Consider the following 21,079-nt stretch of genomic DNA (forward strand, 5'->3'; position numbering starts at 1 on the left):
CAAAACACCAAGTATCGTTGCACAATCATCTCGTGCACTGCACTGCTTCGGAGTTGGCTGAGGTGGAGAGGCCATATCCAAAGAACCGGTAAACGATGCAGCGTCGCTTATGACGACAAGGTTGGGCCGATCATTTCTGCTTTGATGCCCAGCCTATTCTCGTCGGGCCCTGGTTCTGGGCCGTCATTTCAAGGGCCCGCGATTTGCATCTTGCTCGGGTTATTGAGATCTACAACCGATCAGATTTGAGGCCTCGCTCACACTTGTCAGCAGTGCAGGTCTGCCCTCTCACAATGCCTCCTGCGCCTTTCTTTGCTGGGCGCTAAACGTGCGCCTCTTGCAATAATGTCACGTATTATGGAAACGGTCTTTGCGGTTGGACGGAAGTCACCGTGTGTCGCAATTGAGGCTGGCTGGACTAACCTCCACCAACGATGCAACCAACCCAAACCAATTGATGCAAGGTAATGTGATGGTGATGGCAGGATGCGACGTACGTGATGGGATGGGATGGCACTCAAGATCGACTTCAGCTCTTCGTTTATCGCGCTTGAGTGGGGGTGACGCCGGGGATGGATACTCCCTGGTGACAATGCAACACCATCACACAAGGAATCCTCTTTCGTTTCTTTTGTTAAAGCAAAAACACGCGAGAAAAGTTACAGTGATTGCAGCTTGCGAGAAAAAAAAGAAAAGAAACTCAGCGCCGTCGCAACTCAAACGCAAAGCGCCAGGAACCAAACGGTAACCAAACCTAAATCACAGTGGATACAAACCCCAGTACTCCGTAAAGCATGCGTCTCACTGTTTTTGTGTCTCCCTACCTCCAGCACATGCTCATCACTGCAAGGGAACCACCAGACGCAAGGGATGGCGACGATAGAAAACGGCGGTGCAACTGCTCCCCAACCGTTTTAATCCCATTTACACGGCCCGACTCGCGATACAAGACATTAAAGTCCCCAGCCGTTGCGAGATGCGCGCCGCCGTTTGGGCATACAGTACGAGCCTTGGGGGGGCACAAGCTTTTCGTGCTGCGTTTCACTAGCAAACTTAACTGCAGTTTTTCTCACTGTGGCGTCAACTCGGTCAGCAATCATAATCATGGCGCTCCGAGAAGATATCACAGTCAATCGAGAAAAGAGAACGTGGACAGGTGATGTCAGTGAAAAAAAAAAAAGGTTGCACTCGTGGCTGAACGGATGCTGAGCATTGCGATGCAAGGGCGTTTGGATCATCGTCGTGGCGTTGACGATGAATCAAATGTTGGTCACACAGGATGATCCTTGCCATGGTCGTCAATGTCTCAAATCGCCCTTACGCAAAGAAGCAAAAAATACCCCAGGATCAAATCATGGCAAAAACATCAGACAGACGTCGACCTACGTCGACGTGTAATTTCATCTTGCGAACCGGTCTGTTCACGACCCCCATATCCAATATCCCTTAGTTTTCGCTGTCAGTCTGAGCGAAGTGGGCATCTCTTTCTCGTGAATTTATCCCGAGCTGCGGGTTGGATCTCACAGGGGGAGGGGCAGCCCTACCCCAAGACGGGCCAAGATCACCGGAGGCCGGGAGCTTAGACGGCACTAACCTGGCTTTCCCGAGCCCAAGCTCAGGTCAGGTCTGGGTGTGCGCAAGGGAGAACATGGCCCATTATCTGGGGGGCGTGTCCCTTGCTGCATCACTCTCTTCGATCTTCTTCCCATTTTCACTACTCGCTTGCTCGCTTTCACTGCAAGAGATTTCTCAATCCCTGTTTAGCGTCTGGACGCTTGGGGAATCACAGTCAATAAACGTATTACTATAATACGTCGTCATCTCCGCTCTGTGCGTTCATTTTGCTCTCTGCCTTCTCGACCGTTTATGTGTTGCGGAGACCCGACCGACACATTCCTTTCCAAAACCACGTTCCTTACATACAATAAAAGATATTTCCCTATTTATTCCCCAATTTAACTCCTCGAGACCATCGACACTACACCTTTTTCTTTAACCCGCTGCAATGGCCGAAACCGAAAAACCCGAGGCCAGATTCGATGGCCTCGGCATCTTCTGGATCATCTGGACCTTCGTCTGGACGTTCATCGTCGCGGGCGGCATGGTCTTCCTCTGGAGACGCCGCGACATGCCCATGCTGAGAATCCGAGACCTCCCGCTTTCCTTCGCCGCCATCGTCCTTCTTCATATTTACTGGGGAGCCATTCAGACCGGATATGTCTACTTCCCGCTATTCACGCCGGAGGGCGAGTTCTGGATCATGAGCTTGTATTTCCCCTTCGGCATCGCCTTGTTCCACGCTTCCAACAGCCGTTTCCTACATGTCGCCAAGCAGCAGAAGGAACTGTTTGCTTCAGACGAAAAGTCGCCTTCCAAGAGTCGCGTTCGACGTGGTACGTTGCTTGGACGCTTTCAGGCGCTTGATTACTCCAAGAAGATTCTCATTACGGTTGGACTGGGAATGGTAGTCCAGGTATGGAACACACCACATATACATACGACAATACTAACATATGCAGTTCATCCTCACCATCATCATGTGGTGCTTATCTAAGAAGTTCCATCCCTCATGGGGTGTTCCCGGCACAGAGGTTCATCCTGGCTCCGAGGAGTACCGAAAGTCTCAGGTCGGAAAGGGCTGGGAATGGTAAGCATACTCCCCCTCTCATCGCGACATGTACTGACTCTCTCTTGCAAGGTGGCCCTCTGTATTCTGGCAGTTCCTTTGGGCATGGATCGTCGCCCCTTACATCCTCTGGCAGGCCCGCGGTGTCAATGACACCCAGGGATGGAGGGTCCAAACCGTCGCATGCTGCATTGCTAAGTGAGTTATCCCTTGGCCAGGGCCAGCACCACAAACTGACCGAGACACACAGCCTCCATGCCACTCCTATGTGGCTTATCGCCTTGTATGTGCCTGCCATGGCACCCATCAATTACTACTGGATTCCTCCTCAATGGTAAGCCACCTACCTCAGCAATGTGTCCCCATTAAGAACATCCCCGCTCACTGTCGCACAATAGGCTCGCCATCTCCATCATGGCCATCGAGATCTTCACCATCTTCTGGCCCTGCTGGGAAGTCCTCCAGCACCAGAACCTCCGCCAAGAGACCCTCGACTCCATCGCTCAATGGCAGCTCAACAAAGGCACTGGGACCAATGGTGCTCGATCTGTCGCTACTGGATCTACTACTGTTGCCGCGTCCGCTCTGACGTCCTGGTCAAAGGACGGCTCTGTCAAGAGCAGCGCCTCCGGTGAGAGTATCCTCACCATGGAAGCTCTCGAGTATGTTCTTGAGCGTAACCCTGAACCCCTTCAGCAATTCTCAGCCCTCCGTGATTTCTCTGGAGAGAACATCGCTTTTCTACGAGCTGTCGCTGAGTGGAAGTCTTCATTACCGCCTGCTGTGCGCGACCCGGAGAAGATCAAGGAGCCATCGGTGCAAGAACTCGTCCGCGAGAGATTTAACAGCGCTCTTCGCATCTACACTGGCTTCATCAGCTCTCGCGACGCAGAATTCCAGATTAACCTGTCGTCGCAACAACAAAAAGTATTGGAGGGTGTCTTTGAGACTTCTGCGCGCATTCTCTACGGCGACAAGAAGCAGGTTGACCCGGCGTTGCCATTCGAGGGATTCCAGATGGTGACAACACCCACCAAAGTCAAGTCCTCAGCTGCATCGTCACACGGCTCCGAGACAGGCATAATGGCCGCTGATTCTGTCGCTGACACTGGATACATGAGCGACAAGGCTATGTACTGGGGTGACATCCCCGAGGGCTTCGATGCTACTATTTTCGACGACTCGGAGAAGCACATCAAGTATCTTGTGCTGACCAACACGTGGCCCAAGTTTGTCAAGGACCGACGATGCTCAATTGACTCCAATGATACCCTCGAGGCAGGAAACGGAATCTCCATGGCTAAATGATTTGACTGGCAATTTAATCTGATTTACGGATTTATTTACTTATGGGATGGGAGTTTGGTGATTTACAAGTGATTCCCTCTTTTATCTTCACCTTTTAACTGGGAAGGCTTCTTGGATATTGTATGTAGTTATTAATTAAAAAAACGCGACTGCATCACCAGTCATTCTTCTCCTTGCTCAATCTCTCAATCTCTATCGTGCTCTGTTAAAGTGAACGTGTCCATCTGCCGAAGCTTGGAATGAAGGAATGGCATTTACCGGCCCCTCCCGCCCGTGCCCGCGAAAAAAGCCACAGCGGGCCAACTAAATTACAGGGCATCTGGCCCTAATTCCAACCTGGATTAGTGAACGATCTAGCCTGCGGTCTCGTCCGTCGCAGCCTGCGTGGCGTCGATATTCCGCTTTGATCCCCTGTCTTCTGCAGGTCAAGTCACAATCATCGTAAGATGTTAATTACAAGCCGTCTCGAATCTCGCGCATCTGCTTGTAGAAGTCTGAGCACAGAAAAGTTAATTCAAGCCCGTGAGCAAGGGCCTGCATAAGCGTCAGGGGTTTCCCCGTCAGCTTGGACGTGGACCTTTAGCGTGATGAAGATCTTCACGGAGACCAATTATCCACTTCAAAACATCCACTGATCCGAAGTCTTGGATGATTGCTTGTGAACTTGTCTCGCCAAAGGCGTCGGCCACAAGGATTAGAGATTGGCGTTTTGTTTTTGCTGGCACAATCGAGATCTTGATGTGAGATCCTTTGTGATAACCGATCAAAGGCAATCGGGTGTCACTGGTGTCTGATAAATGGTGGAAATTATGGGCGCTATCTTAGTGGCCGATAAACCATGGAGGGCCTTGCAAGACACATTCATCGCTCAAAGTCTAGACTCGAGGGTGAATCATCATGCCATTAATACGAGACTGTTGCGTATAGCGCAGCCGTAGACTCAATTTTGTATGTTTATGGGTACTGATTTGGTATGTTATGGAGAGATATAGCTATTAGTCCAGGTTCATAAAGTAGAACAAGGTGAAGCGAGATAAAAGCCTGCTCAGCTGAAGGGCCGATAGCGGCATTGCATCTCTATTATACTAATGTCAATTCTATATCTCTATTCTCGTATTTTGCAAACCTAATTCCCTCACCACGCATGATCCCGTCCATATAGCACTCCCCTACCAAGCAATATCTACCATCGCCCTTCTCCCTAACCACGAACGGTACTTTAGACCCATACAGAACCACTACCAGGTCTCCTCTCCTTGCCCTCATGGGCACATAGCCAGCTGACCCCATGTCTGTTCGTGCAAACCGTCGCGACCGCGCTATTGCTGCAAAGTATCCAAGCGCTTTGATTGCAAATACCTCCTCGCTTTTGGTATACTCCTCCGGTAACTGGTCTTCCGCAAGGGTCAGGCGAAGAAAAGACGTCGTGATCTCTTTGATGAACATGGAAGACTTGCTCCCAACTGAGGCGTCGCCGAAGAGAACTCGTAAAAATGGCTCCCAACCTGGAGAGATGGACCTATCAGGTAATGGTCTACCATCAATCACGTTGGTATCAAAAATACGATCTCCAGGGCCAGGTCCAAGGCCTCGCGCTAGCCCTTTCGTGGCTTCTAGCCAAATATCTCTCGCCTCTTCGATCATACCTCTGTTCACCTGGAGCTGGTCATAGACCGAGAGTTGCTCGTCACTTCTTTGTCGTTTACTGAGTCTGGTGGATCTGTCTGTGAACGATTTCTTGCCAACAGTGTGGATCGTGTCGACTATGCTCCCCCTGATATGCAGAGTGGTGCTATCATTTGATTCTCGCACCTCCATTGGCATTCCTGCACTGGCATCAACGTAGGAACCACTGAAGGGGGACCCGGTTAATCCCGTAATAGAATCAAGTCTATTGAAGTCTGGAACCCACGATGGGGATGTGCGCTGTCGACTGCTCTTTTGTGAGCTCGTTCCAAGGACACGCAAGCTTTTGTTATGGCGTATCTCCCAGAGTACAAAATTTCGGTAAGCGTCGAATTCCGAGATTTCGTAATTTGGTTCTAAGAGCTTGCTACTCGTGTCCTCTGCCGTAACGCCGAGCATACCGAAGATCTTGTCGTGAGGCTGTGTACACTTGTATTTGCGGCTCATCAAGACAAGGCCAAGAAGCTTAGAATCTTCCTGTCCCTCCATTGGGCGCTCAGTCAAGAGAGGGCGGTACCACCGCTGACCTAATATATAAATCCTGGGATGTCGATTGTCTCGAGCCGATCGCATCAAGTCTACACTGGATATTGTTTCGTAGATCAAATGGTACCCAGGCACTCTCTTTACTGAGGATTGATAGTACCTGATTGCGTCCACAATTCGGAGAACCTTCGCCCAGGCGATGGACTGATCTCCACAAATAACCTTTGCATGCTTCGGTATGACAGCCTCTTGGATGACCCATGTTCGTTGAAACCATGGACGGCGCAGCAAATTGATGATCGGGTCCCAACTAAAGTCTTGATGGTTGATAGGCTTCATTCTCACCCACCTCTCGACAAAAAAGCTTGCCATGCCAATGTTTGAACTGAGTAGGAATTGCCGAACGTAGAGAGGCATCAACTTCCAGTCGAGCCAACGCATTGATTCAATCGCACCATGCACCGAGACATCTGATCTTCCCAGATAGATGAGAACTTCTTGAGCCTGGGAGTAGATCTCGTGCATAAGTCTGATTTGTTTAGACTTTTCGTCGTTATCGGCCTGATTGATACAGAGGGCGTCAATCCATAGAACACGCCTCTGCGTTGGAAGTCGCAAGTCCAACAGGGCGTCATGAAGGTTAGCCATTACACCAATATTGTGTCCAGAACATTTGAGCTCGTGTTTAGTAGTATCGTCTCCCCAAGCGTACGATAGAGCCTCGAACCTGGTCCTCCAGGATAGTTCAGCGTTGACCAGCTCACATTCTAATACGTCCTCGCGTGCGCCCGGCTCCAAGATAAGGAGCCGTATTTCTCTATCGCCAGTGATCGGTTGGTACATCTTATTTTGCACTCTTTCAGCCGGTCGCGCTAGCTTTGCTGGTATGGTTCGGAAGATGGTCGATTGGGCAAGGTTTGTGAAAGCACCATTGTCTCTGAGAGGCTCGTATACATACGAGATGCAAACCTGGCCCCAAGCCAAAACGCCAACAAGTATCCATAGTGTTCTCCCAGCCGTCGATATTAGGCGACGTGTGCTATTCTGTTTTCGACCAGTCTGGGTCGAATGCCATTGATGGGATGGACGATGATGCGGCTGGTGCATTGATCGAGGCTGGGGTCGGAAAACGCCTCCGACCCCTCTCAAAGACTGACCTCTATACAGAAACATGGCTTTCCCGTTTGCCGCTACGCGACCATGCTCTCAAGGTGGTCCAGAGTCAATGTGTAATATCATTAATCGAAAGCTCAGTCTCTGAAGAAGAGAGGAGAACAACTGCTATGAGCGCGAGAGGCCGATGTGATTGGACAATCAGAAACGGGCTGGTTTTCAGCTGAGACAGTGCATTTCTGCCTGTGTTTGTGCCTTGTTACACTTATTGCTAGATGGCAACGCACAGCCACATTTCGGGGCTGTACCAAGTAATATGACGTATAGAGCAGGACCCAGCCTGTTTTTATGTTTTGGTCTCCTGAATTTCCTGGTCTAATTTCTCAAGATGCAATTTATTACTATTTGCTAACTCTGCTGGTAGTACCCCGCTCTGCCTAGCAAGATGCCTCGCTAGGCTGAGGAGGAATGAAAACTCGGGACCTTGATTTTAGGTAATAAAGAGGAAATGGATTTACCGCAATAACCTTGTTTAGCAAGCCAACGTCTTCCTGTTATCTATTTCAGAAGAATAAAAGGCGTTCGACGCCACCACGTGGTGAGATAATATCCAGTCCCCTGAAGCTCCAAGCTTCCTCAGCAGCTTCGCAGCGTCGACAAGTGAGTCGTCGATAGCATTGGGAATTCGGGCCTTCATTTGAAGGACGCATCCACCTTCATGGAGTTCATAATACCAACACCAGTCGCTGACCTCTCTAAGTTTCAACAAGTTCGCTTCCGCATTTGAAGCGTGATCTTTCTTGTGCAAGAAAACATGGATCCATCGTTTTGTGTCGCTCATTTTTTGTATGGAGAAGAGTGTGATAGTAAGGCTGCTGTTTTGTATTGGGTTTTGGAGAAGTTTCCTGGGAAGGGCATAATGAATTTATACTTGTGTGCCCTTTGTAATTCAATTTGACAATGTCCTATAAGGGACGCTGATTTGAACGGAATTAATGAATCTCATCACTGACTGCCAAAGTCAGCAGTGACAGTCTGACTACACTTCAACGATATGATCCTGCGACACTCAGGGCTGGCTTATGATTCAGTGGTCTATGAACATATTAATCTAATAGCGGCAAGAATAATTTGAAGAGAAATTCACAGCAGGAAACATATAACTTTATCTCACCCTAGCTTGTTTCTTAGCTTTATTATACGGCCTCTCTCTAAATAAAAGAAATCCAGCCAGACAACAAACCCCATATCCACGCCTGAAAATAATTTGAGGCCACTTCGGACCTCACATAAGTACCTCTAAAATGCTGTATTTACCTAGAAAAGAACATCAGAGTGACAGAAGTAGCCTAGACAGGCAGGTCGTCTAATGGGTTGTCACGTGTGAGTCTAGTGAGTACCGAGGTCAACTCCAGTTATGACCATAAATTCACGACTTCGCATTTGAAAGCACGCCTCGACTACCCATTCTCACACCAACTACACACGATGCTGCCAGAAAATTATCTTGTCGCCAGTTCCCTCACTGCAGCTATCCTCTATGGCGTTAAAGCTCGTGCGAGTCCGAGTTACTCGCGCATGATGACCAAAACCCTCGCAGTGTCTCTACTCGCGGTCCTCGTCAAGATCGTCGATGGACCGACGTATCTTCTAGCTGCGTTGAGCTTCGGATCGTTGGGCGATGCTTTCCTTGCTTGGAACTCTGAACCAGCATTTCTAGCAGGCCTTGGAAGCTTCCTAACATCGCATCTTTTCTACATCGCGCTTTTCTTTGAGACCGGTGCAAAGAGGCTGGTTCTTGAAGAACAATCACGCGTCGCCATCGTCATATCAGCTCTCTTACTTGGACCTACGATGTTGACGCTATTGATTCCGAGGGTCAACAGCGAGCTTCGCTTACCAATTCTTCTCTACACCTGTGCAATTCTGGGCATGATATTTTCGGCCTTGACGATCAGAAACTATAAGGTCGCGCTGGGAGCTGTTATGTTTACGGTATCTGATACAATTTTGGCATCAGGAAGATTTCTTGTACCTGAATCATCTTCACACCAAGTCTGGATGGACTATGCTGTTTGGATTCTGTATTACTCGGGGCAATTCATGCTTGCGATGGGGACTCTGGAACAAGCTTAGGGTTTCATACAGCTGGGCACTAACTGATCTGAAAAAACGGACGTTGATTCTTAATGTGAGACGAGAGATACTAGCTAAGTAGTGACACGAAGGAGGACGAGATGCATATTTCAAAATCTCTATGGGGTGCTTAATTGGACAAGACATGTTTATGATACAACCCCCCACTCGTTAGGATCAATGGCAAACTTAAAACTCTGCTTGAGGTCAGGTTGTGTTCTGGGAAGAGTGGAAAGGTGTAGAAACTTACATCCAAGTTCGCATCAGATTCAGCGCCGTCCTTGTCTTGCATCGATAATTTGATGATCTGCGTCTTCTTCTCTTGCAACTTTGCAACAGTCTATAGGAAGTTAGTCTGCATCATCAGGGTGAAATTGGGAAAAATTACGTTCTCAATGGAACCCGCCGTTATGTACTTGAAGATTGTGACTGGCCTTTTCTGGCCCATCCTGACGACTCTTGCAATCGCCTGTTCTTCGATGGCTGGGTTCCACTGCGGTTCAACGATATGTACCATGTTTGCTTCCGTCAGAGTGAGACTAACTGGGGTCAGTAATAAACACCTGGAAATGAGATGCATACATACCCCACTGCTCCAGTGTTGATGGATATAAGAAGAACTCGAATCATTGGGTCCTGGCAGAACTTGGTAAGTAGCTCTGTTCGGCCTAGCAGCGGGTTACGTCCGTCAACCTGAACAAAAGCAATCCCTTCTTCTCCCAATATTGCTGCCAGGATATCGAGAGTATCTCTCCAACTCGAGAAAACAACACTGCCTGAGCATCAATGATACTGTACAAGATGGGATTCCTGGAAGCTTACCTCTTAGATCCCGCGTCCAGGCATGATTTCTTGATATTATCCACGACTGCTAACATCTTTGAAGATTTATGTTTCAACTCATGGCCGAATTGTCTGTGATACTCCCCGGTAGAAGGTTCTGGTGTATCAATATCCATCATAAATGGTGTCGGAGACGACGTCGGCCGAGGTGAGGGCGCCAGGGAGGAGGCTTCGTCATTCATCTCAGACTCCAGCCGACCGCAAATGGGGCAGCTATCAAGACCGCCAAGAAGATCCATATTCCCAGTTCTTTCATCACAAAACTCGCAGGCGGGCTCTGCACTCGGCGATCTGGAGGCTTTCCGTTTTGTTTTGGGCACAGCCAACTGATTCGTGCGCTTTGAGCCGCAAGCACCGATAGGGATAGCTCCGTGGTTGCAAACCCTCCTGAGTTTCATGATTGCTGAAAACAATACATTAGACTTCTTGGAGTTCCCTTCTTTGCCGGCCATCTTGTCAAAATCTTCTTTGCATTGGTCGAGAATACTTGTAAACATTGACTTCTCAGTCTCAGTTGGCTTTACGTCGACCTTTTGTATGCTGCTGGATGGAAGGTCTAGCTTCGCTTGTGTTCTCCGCAAGCAACACACTTTAAGCATGATTTTCAGGTTTCGAGCCTCGTCGAGCCCGTTTGGTGGATCCTGTTGTTCCTGTCTGAAAGGCTTGACTATGTGTTGTTCAAACAGGTTGCTTTGGCAGAAGGGCTCAAACCGCAGGAACTTCAACAGCGATCTGAGGTCATCGAAGCTATTCTGAATGGGTGTTCCAGTAAGACACCATCGAGTATCGCTTTCAAGAGCAGCTGCGGCTTTATGTAGCTTGATTGAAGAGTTTCGTATTTGATGGGCTATTTGACATATTTGTCAGAGGAACTTCAGTCATTTCGTCATGTATCTAAGGACTTACCTTCATCGAGTACAACTCTCGACCAATTGATGGAGTTTAGAATCCCTTTTCCCCGATTGTCTTTTTCTAGGGTGTGATACGTCGTGAGGACGATGTCATGACCGAGAAGAAGTTCTCGCTTTTTGGGTCGCGCATCTCCGTGGAAAGTAATAGTTTTGAATGTGTGAGGTTGAAATCGCCTGCATGTGGTTAGTCTGATGGTGGTGCTATGTGATCTAGAATATTTACCTATCGATTTCATTCTGCCAAACATCAAGCACCTCTTGATGTTGTCAGTATATCTTCCATATGTAGAGTAGATTTGAGGCCGAAACTTACGTCGAGATGGCAAAACAACAAGAGTGATGCTCAGTGGTGCATGGTTCCTGTCACTGTTGCTCGTAATGTCCTTGGAGAAAGACTGGACTAGTTGTTTCGAGCAAAGAATCGCACTCAGCATGGTCAGTGTCTTGCCAAGGCCCATCACGTCTGCAAGTATTCCGCCACGACCTGGTTTGTCTGAGTGAGATAGCAAGCTATATAGAAAGCACAGAGTCAGTCTCTCAAATGTATTCGCATAGATGTCAACACAGCATACCTATGGTGGATCGATAAGAGCATGTGTCTGTGCATTTGCGTGGCTACTTGCTCGCTCTCGCGGCCAAGAATGAACTCAACGCCTTTCAGCTGATGCCTATTGGTGCTCAGGATTAGCATCTCATAGTATTGTTAAGCTTTCTGATTGAAGGCATACTCTTTCAGTCTTGTGTTAAGAAGGAACCGATCCAGAATCGGATGTAGATCTTGGCCACCACCACTGGGCACCGTAATCTCCTCTGATAAAACGTCCAAGGATTCCATGACATCTTCAACTTCTTGAGAAATCTTGGATTTAGTGTGGCTTTCCCGAGCGCTTGAGCCAACCAAATGTCTGAGGTCGGTTTTCTGAGAAGTTGGGTAAAAGAATTGAGGGTTAATGTATGGGATACCAGGTTCCAGGAATACAGGATGCTGAAGATAAGTACGATAAGTGCCAATCTCGGACAAAGCCTCATCAACATCACCGATCGAGTTTCTAGGACCATAGATGTTGACTGAGATGTCAATAGGTATGCCCTTTCCAGATCTCTTCCGCTTGCCACGAAATACATCGACTCCAAAGACTGCTGCGAAGGATATGTCTCCGGATCTTCCAGCTACGAGCGTCAGAATCGCGGCTGTATCACAATCAAGAACTGATCTCTTCTTCGGGCTAGTCTCCCTGTCATCAACCAAGTAGTGAGTTCTTCCGTCAGGTTCGATCTTGAATAAACAATATCTGGCCCACGGCTGCGTCTCATTTGGCATCTGAGTGTGAGGATTCAGCAGAACCTGGGCTCCGCAGATCTATGTCCAGTGTCAGCGCTTGAAGGTCCAGATCACTAGTCGCCTTACCGCTCCGTAACATATCCATTTTTCTTCGAACTCCTCTTCTGTAACGGATATTCCATCTCCAATGTCATTTGTATCACTCGGCGAGTCCAAATCCATGCCAAAGTCAAAAGAATGGGGAGAATTTCCTCCGTCGAAGCAGACAGCCTGTCTTTGAGCATCCCTGTACGAGATACCGTTTTCGATATCATTTTTGGAATCTCTTCGTCTCTTGAGAGCTCGCGTCATATCGGAATAGGTATGTTCAGGTTTCTTTTCTGTTCCTCCCTAATTTTGGGGGAGGTTTGGGACAGTCTTGTGAGATGGCCGTTCTGCTTGGTTAGCGCCGTAGCGGTCAAGCTGAAAAGCCTTAGCAGTTGTTTTGAGGCGTCAGGCAGTCTCTTCAATCAGGCTGTGCTGAGATACGCGCCAAAAATCACAGCACTGCCCCGCTTGTCAACCCCAACAGTTGATTCTTCATTCTTGTTGGCTGAAGTCTTCAGCCACGAAACAAAAGTCGGTCTGCCTTGGGTTGAAAATGAGGCGACGTGCATATCGTTTGTTGATACCAGGCCTAGTCCCCAAATACGGTTCCTTCGCTTCATCCTACCTCTATCAACAACCATCAAACGACCATCTACAGAGTAAAATGGCTACAAACTCACAGACCAGCTTCGAAAGGTCTCTAGATCTCTTTCGACGAGAGCTTTCTGATGATCAGATCAAGCAAATGGCCGGAGTCAATCAGGAGACTCTGAAAGCCACGATCCAGGCGACTCAGAATATACTGGGGCGCAGAAATGACCTTTGCAAACTGTCCCGAGTCCAGAGATTTCTCCACGCTATGGAGCATGTTGAGAAGCTTGTCTCAATATTCCTCAATGCGAGTGACTTTGTGGCTTTTGTTTGGGTAAGGCAAGCTGTTGATTGCCACCATTTTGGTATTAATGATGTACTCTAGGGACCGATCAAGCTGGCGCTTATGGTTGCCACCACTTGGACAGAGGCTATCAGGCAGCTAATTGACGCTTACGAAGAAATCGCAGAAGCGCTAGGTAATCTTGCCTTCTTCCACAACCTCATTCAGAGTAGAGATCACTTGAAGTTGGTATTGGAGGATTATTTCTCCGATATCCTTCGATTTCATCGATGTGTTCTTAACGTCTTTTCTTTTCCAGGTTGGTATACCCGCCCCTCTGCATCTCTCATACACACCATTGACTTTTGGTCCAGAATGGAGGAGAATGTATAGATGGGCATGGGGAAGCTTTCGGCGCGAAGTCAAGCCTATTCTCGAAAGTCTCAGACGTAAACAGACTCTATTATCAGACGACAAACTGCAATCCCATGCTATCTTGAAGGAAGTTCAAGACTCCGACCAGTACGCTAAGGGCCAGTTCAGTAACCTGCAGGCCAGTCTTGAAAACATAAGATCCACTCTAGCTTCTGAGCAGTTGCAGAGCAAGACGCTGCAAGCTCAAGAAATGAAGACCTACTTGGAGAGTCGACTGTACGTTTCAAAATCTCGAACTGATCCTCAGTTCGAATCGCGGGATCCTGTCCATGAAACTTCTGGCCTTTGGATATTTTCTGATCCAACTTTTAAACAGTGGGAAGGAGGGAAGTCTGCAGAGAATAAGGTCTTGTTCCTCAATGGCTCCCCTGGTTCTGGTAAGTCATCGACACTTTTCCGATTAGGGACTTATCTATCAGCTAATCCACGGTCCGCTGTTTAGGGAAATCCACCTTAGCAAAGACAATTATTCGTTATCAAAAACAGAAACAATCTTCCGAGTCCTCTGGACGAAGCTTCTTAGCTTATTTCTTTTTCAAGCACGATGTAGCGGATCGGAGAACGGCTCGTTCTATGCTGCAACATCTCATCATGCAGCTCGTCAATGCAGACGAAACCATAATGAGATTCGTCTATGAGAAGCTCTCCTCCGTGGAATCCACTGAACTAACCGACCTGAAGAAACTCGCAAGCGACTGCTTTACGTCTCGCCCAACAGCAACACTCGTTATTGATGGGCTAGACGAGGCAGTAGACAGCGAGCCTGAGGTTTCTATCGCTTGGTGTCTAAATGGGCTATTGCCGGCAGCGAAAACGTGCGGTTGCGATCTCAGGATACTGATTTGCGGTCAGAGGGACGGACGACTCGATCAGCTGTTATTGTATGACTCTAAGATTCGACTCGACATGGTAGATGCTCACCAGCACGACATCAAGCATTTCACGAAAAGGAAAGTCGCAGAAATATGTGCTAGGTTCCCATTAACAGAACAGAAAGAGGAAGCCTTGGTTTCTAAGATATCAAGCGCGTCTCAAGGTAGATATGAAACCAATGATTACTGAGAATAACTATTGATTATCCTAGGCATGTTTCTGTATGCGAGAGTTGTACTCGACCACCTCGCGGGAATGGACTCGTTACAAGAGTTTGAAGACGAATTGGAAGAGGAAACTTTCCCTGAAGACTTGTTTCGAGCGTGAGTAGAGGAAAGATAGGACAAGGAGGAAAGTCACTAACGTAGTCAGTTATGATCGCATTGCTCAGCGCATAATGAAGAAGCAGGGGTCTTCACGCCACAAGACTGTGAAAAAGATTTTGGGCTGGATCGTTTGTGCGACCAGACCCCTTCGATGGCGAGAAATACAGTCCAGATTCTGTATCGATGCAGATAAAGAAATTTGCAACGCAAAATGCCTACGCCGAGATAGCTGTAAGAGCATCTGCAGCTCTCTCGTTGACGTAACAAATTGCGACATGTTTCCCACCTATGAATCTGAGCAGGTTGTCACCATGGTTCACGAAACGGCAACCGGGTAAGACTACACATCACCCTCAACTCATTCACGCAAGCTGACGCAGTCATAGATATCTTATTCGCAATGGTACAGTCAACTTGTTGCAGGAGCACATCGACATGGCACTATTTTGTTGTCGCTACCTATCCTCTAGGCCTTTTACCACAGGCAAGAGCCGAGACATCAGTGCTGACATCAATTCGGGATACTTTGGGTTTCTCGACTATGCTGCTGCTAATTATGCTGTCCACACACAGAAGGCAGAGGCTTCGGAGGTTTCGAGAGAATCACGTGGCAAACTGGAGGATGTCAAAGCAGCAGCACTTGCCTTGGCTAAAGCCAATTGCAAGGAGGTTCCAATCCAGACTGAACACACTGGTGATCCCAAGACAACTCAAGGTCTTGGGTCTTTGGACTTGTCCATTCAAGATAACGTGCTCGTTGTGCGAACCTTGATAGGCCTGCAAAGAGAGAAGTCTGAGACCGCCATTCTCAATGCAATTGAGGGGCCAATCAGACACAAGTGTCACAAGATTCAATGCTCAAAGTTTGCCACGGGATGTCCTACTGAACCTGCACTCAAAGAACACTTGGCAGTACATGAGAGGCCATTTAGGTGCCCACATACTGATTGCTTTGCGCATACGGTTGGCTATGCTTCCTCACAGCGACTAGAAAGTCATAATGAGGCATTTCACCAAAGCGAGTCCAGGAAAAAAGCCGTTTTCCCTGCTGACCTTGAGACTGGAGAATGGAACCTTTACGAAGCTTGTAAAGCCGGTGATCTTGACGAAGTTAAAAGATTTCATCGTCAGGGAGCTAATCTCAAGAGCTTTCGCCCAAAGCTTGACTCGCCGCTGTGTGCAGCGGTCGACGTGGGACATGGTAATATTTGCAAGTACCTCGTCGATAACGGAGTTGACCCCTTCCTCAAAGGATCTAGGAGCAGGGAAACCAGGACGCCAGTCATTGCGGCAATATATCGAGAGCGTGGGGATATTTTGGAATTCTTCCTGAATAGTGGTAATGGCATAGACGATATGAAGTTTGCGAAAAGTATTGCCTGGGCATTACACGCGAATCGCTCAGTCATATTAAACATTCTTCTGACTATGAAACAGCCAAAAGACCACGAAAACCTGATCGAGCTGGTTTTGGATGAAGTCTTATCCCACATCGACATGAGAACAATCCGAAAAGACTCTCACCCACCGGATGCCACTCTAATACATACCTGGTTCCGATATGTTAAGCCAGAGTTTTATGCCGAGAATGGGGTATACGTTGCACAGTCCGATTGTCTGAAGTACAAGATCTGGGGAGACATGATCTTTCATCAAGAACGTGGCTTCTTGCGGAAAACGTTTCAGGGGAAAGTCTACTCTTTTGCCGCATTTCTAATGGATATCGGGGATAATGAGTATCTCCAACTTAGTTTTAAGGATGGGGAGACACCATTACATTACTGCATAGAATGGATGTGCAAAGGGGGTTGCAGTAGCTGTATGTCCATGGTTCAGCGCCTTCTTCAACACAACCATGGTGAATTTCTCAATCTTACGGATGGCAATGGCAGTCTACCTGCACATACAGCATTGCGTTGGGGTGCGCCGCAAGCTGTTCTGCGAGCTATTCTAGACAATACCAGAGACGTCAACATCAGGGACAACAACGGGGAAAGTCTGTTACATGTGGCATCATCTGCTGACTCGATTTGCATGTTACTGGAAAACAAGACTGTTGATCTTTCTAGTCGAAACAACAGAGGACAGACCGCATTCTCAACATATATCGACCGTTTTTTCGTTGCCAAGGAAGAGATTCTCGCCCGTCTTTTCAAAGCAGACCCGAAACTTGCATGGACACCAGACAAATCAGAGGAAGGACTTACACCACTCCATTACGCATTGAAACAATTAGAGAAACCTTTCTCTTACATTGAAAAGAATATATCCACAGCCTTCAGGTTCTTACTTACATGTTCCGAAGTGGAACAAGTCCTGGTGGAATATCAAGCCAAGTCGAGCGATGCCGATCAGAGAAAGGTACGAGACTTTGCAGAGAAGGAAATGTTACGAGAAGCACTCAATATCATGGATGCACTTGGATTTGGCCATGCCTGATTTGTATCCAGATGTGTTGTTTGCAGTTAAGACTTGTGGCTGAGAGCTTAAATCAGCAGAAAGAACTTAGTTCGAATCAATGACTTTTTATTATTTGCTAGATCGGCGGTATCATGCCCGTCAAGTCAGGATGGAAGTAAAGTCACTGGGTCCTAGAGTCAGTAAGATGGTACCAACGTGTAAGCTGCAATGGCCATTCGACAACTCACGTGCTAATTTCACCTCAGTGGTCGTGTAAACACGCAGCGAGTCAGAAACCTAGCTATGCGCGGTTGAGCACTAAATATTTCTGTCTTGCTCTGAGTTAGGTTGAGTACCACGGCCAGTCACTCTCATCCTATTATAGGCGTAATAGGTACAGACATCAATCATCACTTGATTGACTACAGTGCGAGGCGTATCGTGTTCGCACTCTACCTTAACCCTATCTAGGAATGGGCGCACGCATGATTAAGAGCAACCATGCAGACGGCTGTTCCAGGCCTGTTTATTGAACGCCATCATCGCTGCCAGCTGAGTTTCGGCAACAGGTACGTAGAAGCACACATTATCCCCGCCCACCTGATCCTGCTCGCAAGTCGTATCTTCTCAATTCCTCAAAAACAAGAGAAAAAGGGACTCTCGGGGAAAACCATCGCCAATATCCCCTCAAGTCCACCATGGCTACCACTTCAGCGCCCATTTCTCATAAAGCGCCAGTGATGTTCTGTGCACCCGGCAACCCCCAAGACCCTAAAACCAGTTTCGGAGGTTATGGCGACAGCATTGACTCCATCGTGCCATGGCCTGGCGGTTTCCAAATTAGCATCGCGACGATGTCGAGCGGTGCGGTCCCCAGCTGGGTATTAGACATTATGAAATCTGTCGTTGAGGAGTGGCTAAGAGGTCTGGGTAATGGGCTTACCGTGGAATGGCTCCCTGCTGGCAGTGCCGCGAAAATCCGCATTTCGTTCCAAAATGATGTGCCCAATTGGAGCTGCGTTGGCGCTCGCGCTCGTCTGTATGATCAATCTAAGCCAACAATGAACTTCAACTTTGGGGGCTGGAAAGACAATAGAGTGGTCTACTCTCATGCATACATCAAGAGACTGGCTGCGCATCTCTTTGGCCATGCGCTGGGATTGTAAGTCCAATCCTTGTTCCGAATATAGTATTCTGTTCACAAAGCTCATGTATACGTAGACCTCATGCTCAAGTGAAGCAGGCTCTATCGTACAACAAGCCCGAACTTGAAAAGCTTTGCGGCGCTTACTACGCTACTATGATTCAGTCCGCAACAGGTTGCCAGAAGCTGCAGGACAGCGACTCAATCATGCACCACGACCTCCCATCTGCCCTGAGAAGCAGCGGCGCAGATTCACTCCATGGTGGTCGTGTCATTGATGTAGAGGCACGCAGCCTTCTGCAATCGCTCTATCCCTTGCTGCCGAAGCCCATGTGCGACCGCTATAGTATCAGAAACCTCAACGGCTTCAAGGAGGGACTGAATGCCAATGGAGTGCATAAAGCATTAACATCAAAGACGAACAATATAGTGGCAGGCCTCTGTCGACTGGATATGGGCACTAATGGCAACTTCCGCCTCCAGTCGAAGATTACCGACATTAAAAAGAAGAAAGAATACACATGGGAAGTGGGAACTTGGGCTGACACCAATCTTTTTGATGCCTCATACTCTATCCTTTCGTTCGAAGAAGAGGACCAGAGAGTGCAGACCGGTCACACCGAGTGGAAGTACCTGTCTGGTGGAATATCGCGTTCAACCCACCGGAGCTTCACTAAGCCGTTCAGGACCATACCCGAAGTAATCGTCTTCATTACAGGATTCGACACTTTAAAGGGATGTAACATCCGCATTAGCATGTCCGCTTCAAAGATCGACAGGAATGGATTCATAGTGAATATGGAGACGTGGGCTGGTAAGTAACTAGCCTCCAACTACGCATACACTAACACGGTCTTAACAAGACACCGAGATCTACAACCTCACTGTCTCTTGGATCGCGCATGAGTCAGATGAGTGGACAATCCGATCCGGCGACCTCACCTATCCGGTCTCTCCGTTCGAAACAACGCGCGAGAGCAGTCGCACCGAGTCCTTCAAGAGTCCAATGTCGAGGGACCCTTTGGGCATATTCTTGGCCTTCACGTACATTGACGCGCCCGTCAACTGTCCTATTCGCCTAAATTTGAGGTCGGAAATGACACAGGAAGGGGTAACGGGGGTATTCTCGACGTGGGAGGAGGAGAGCAGGTTTTATCGGTGTCGCGGATGTTATTTTGCCTACTGTTAGGCATACGCGCCTCACTGATAAAACCAAACGTAAAATGATTCCATACTCTGTTTATTTCCTAAATTACGTTATGCTACCTTATGGTTTCTTTTGGATAGTACTAGTTACTTGCGATGTCTCTTTATTGCCAAATTCCATCGAGTTAAACAAGATGTAACTATATTCCAATAACCAAGTCCTGGCCATCCTATTCTATGGCTAAGTTGTCTGTGAGTCCTGTTTCTCAGCGTTTAAAAATGCTACCATCGACTTGAACTCCTCATACGTTCTCAGCGATCCTTGAGTCATTGTTCCGCTTTCTCCGACCGCGGCCTCATTTGTACCCATAAGCTTCATCAACTCTTTGACATCATCACTTTGCAAGGCACCCTCCTCAAACGTCTTATTGCCTATACCAACCACCAACTTTGCGTCTCTGACAACCTGCGAAGAGATGGATGATGCGATTGTGGTGGAATCCGCGCCTTGAGAGACAATGGCGATGAAGCTGCCTACACCAACAAGAGCAAGGTCGCCAAGAGCGACAAGGACCCTAACCCCAGACGTTCCGTCGATTCCTTGAGAGGCCGTTTCCTGGAGAGCTTTGTTCACTTCTTGGTTAATGACGACAGTCTCAAGAGCCTTGGTAAATTTGTTTGCTGTTTCTGGATCTTTGATGCATATAGCGGTTCGCTCCCCGCCGTTTTTACCCCTTGTCTTTTGAATGTGGTTCTCGACTTCATAGATGACGTCTTCCATGGCGGTTTTAACACCCTGTTTGAACGCGTTACTTGGCTCGCTGGCAGAATCTTCCTCGTTCTTGGCCGTATCGTTGCTCTTACGCAAGGCCTTAAGCAATTGGCGCTGTGCTGGAGATAGTTTGATCTGAGCACGATCGAATCCCTGTACAGTGATCTCCTCCGGGCTATCAGAAACCGTCGCGGAATCTGTGTCTTTACTCTTGTCCTTGCCAAGGCCCTTGGTCCCATTACCATCTTTCGAGATCTCATTGTTGTTGCCTGTCTTCGGCTTCTGCTTCACGATATTTTTCCCTTTTCCATCGTTTGCATTTGGTTTGTCGTCTTTATCGTCTTCTTCGACCTCTTCGTTCCCGTTGGAGTTGCCTTCAGTTTCGTGTTTATTCGGTCCAGCCGAACCAGGACTTACGTCATTGTTGATAACACCATTACGTTTACCACCCTTCCATTTACTTCCATTAGGTATGGTATTCCTTTCGCCCTCGTCAATTGATGGGCGGTCCTCGCTCTCGCTTTCCTCGCCACTGAAGTCATTTTCAGGGCGGTTGCCGCGTGTAGGCCTACTCTTGAAGGGGTTCTTCTTTGGCGGAAAAGACATGGCTGCGAGAATTTATGATCGAAGT

At 48.1% G+C, this 21,079-nt stretch overlaps 7 protein-coding genes across 7 annotated transcripts; 4 read left to right on the forward strand and 3 right to left on the reverse strand.

The window, feature by feature from the left end:
- Positions 1-2,005: 2,005 nt before the first annotated feature.
- On the forward strand, positions 2,006-3,934 carry FPRO_12725 (uncharacterized protein; the record flags this gene model as incomplete). The annotated part of the gene is made up of 5 exons (XM_031223273.1): positions 2,006-2,473; positions 2,520-2,647; positions 2,699-2,824; positions 2,877-2,960; positions 3,025-3,934. 5 exons carry the CDS (start codon positions 2,006-2,008, stop codon positions 3,932-3,934), a joined length of 1,716 nt encoding a protein of 571 aa, XP_031088648.1.
- Positions 3,935-5,014: 1,080 nt separating this feature from the next.
- Positions 5,015-6,949, reverse strand: FPRO_12726 (uncharacterized protein; the record flags this gene model as incomplete). The annotated part of the gene is made up of 1 exon (XM_031223274.1): positions 5,015-6,949. The coding sequence occupies one exon, from the start codon at positions 6,947-6,949 to the stop codon at positions 5,015-5,017; it is 1,935 nt and encodes a 644-aa protein (XP_031088649.1).
- Positions 6,950-8,707: 1,758 nt separating this feature from the next.
- On the forward strand, positions 8,708-9,355 carry FPRO_12727 (uncharacterized protein; the record flags this gene model as incomplete). The annotated part of the gene is made up of 1 exon (XM_031223275.1): positions 8,708-9,355. The coding sequence occupies one exon, from the start codon at positions 8,708-8,710 to the stop codon at positions 9,353-9,355; it is 648 nt and encodes a 215-aa protein (XP_031088650.1).
- A 149-nt stretch (positions 9,356-9,504) lies between these two features.
- On the reverse strand, positions 9,505-12,742 carry FPRO_12728 (uncharacterized protein; the record flags this gene model as incomplete). Its single annotated transcript, XM_031223276.1, has 11 exons — positions 9,505-9,552; positions 9,606-9,695; positions 9,744-9,894; positions 9,942-10,127; positions 10,178-11,045; positions 11,105-11,283; positions 11,333-11,366; positions 11,423-11,619; positions 11,682-11,777; positions 11,838-12,469; positions 12,518-12,742. 11 exons carry the CDS (start codon positions 12,740-12,742, stop codon positions 9,505-9,507), a joined length of 2,706 nt encoding a protein of 901 aa, XP_031088651.1.
- A 400-nt stretch (positions 12,743-13,142) lies between these two features.
- FPRO_12729 (uncharacterized protein) lies at positions 13,143-17,425 on the forward strand (the record flags this gene model as incomplete). Its single annotated transcript, XM_031223277.1, has 7 exons — positions 13,143-13,403; positions 13,455-13,671; positions 13,727-14,164; positions 14,230-14,823; positions 14,872-14,983; positions 15,033-15,320; positions 15,373-17,425. 7 exons carry the CDS (start codon positions 13,143-13,145, stop codon positions 17,423-17,425), a joined length of 3,963 nt encoding a protein of 1,320 aa, XP_031088652.1.
- Positions 17,426-18,084: 659 nt separating this feature from the next.
- On the forward strand, positions 18,085-19,719 carry FPRO_12730 (uncharacterized protein; the record flags this gene model as incomplete). The annotated part of the gene is made up of 3 exons (XM_031223278.1): positions 18,085-18,548; positions 18,608-19,344; positions 19,394-19,719. The coding sequence occupies 3 exons, from the start codon at positions 18,085-18,087 to the stop codon at positions 19,717-19,719; spliced, it is 1,527 nt and encodes a 508-aa protein (XP_031088653.1).
- A 198-nt stretch (positions 19,720-19,917) lies between these two features.
- On the reverse strand, positions 19,918-21,054 carry FPRO_12731 (uncharacterized protein; the record flags this gene model as incomplete). The annotated part of the gene is made up of 1 exon (XM_031223279.1): positions 19,918-21,054. One exon carries the CDS (start codon positions 21,052-21,054, stop codon positions 19,918-19,920), a length of 1,137 nt encoding a protein of 378 aa, XP_031088654.1.
- Between the last annotated feature and the right edge of the window lie 25 nt (positions 21,055-21,079).

The sequence above is a fragment of the Fusarium proliferatum genome (genome assembly GCF_900067095.1).
Source record: "Fusarium proliferatum ET1 genome assembly, contig: FPRO_scaffold013, whole genome shotgun sequence".
Taxonomy (NCBI): Eukaryota; Fungi; Ascomycota; class Sordariomycetes; order Hypocreales; family Nectriaceae; genus Fusarium; species Fusarium proliferatum.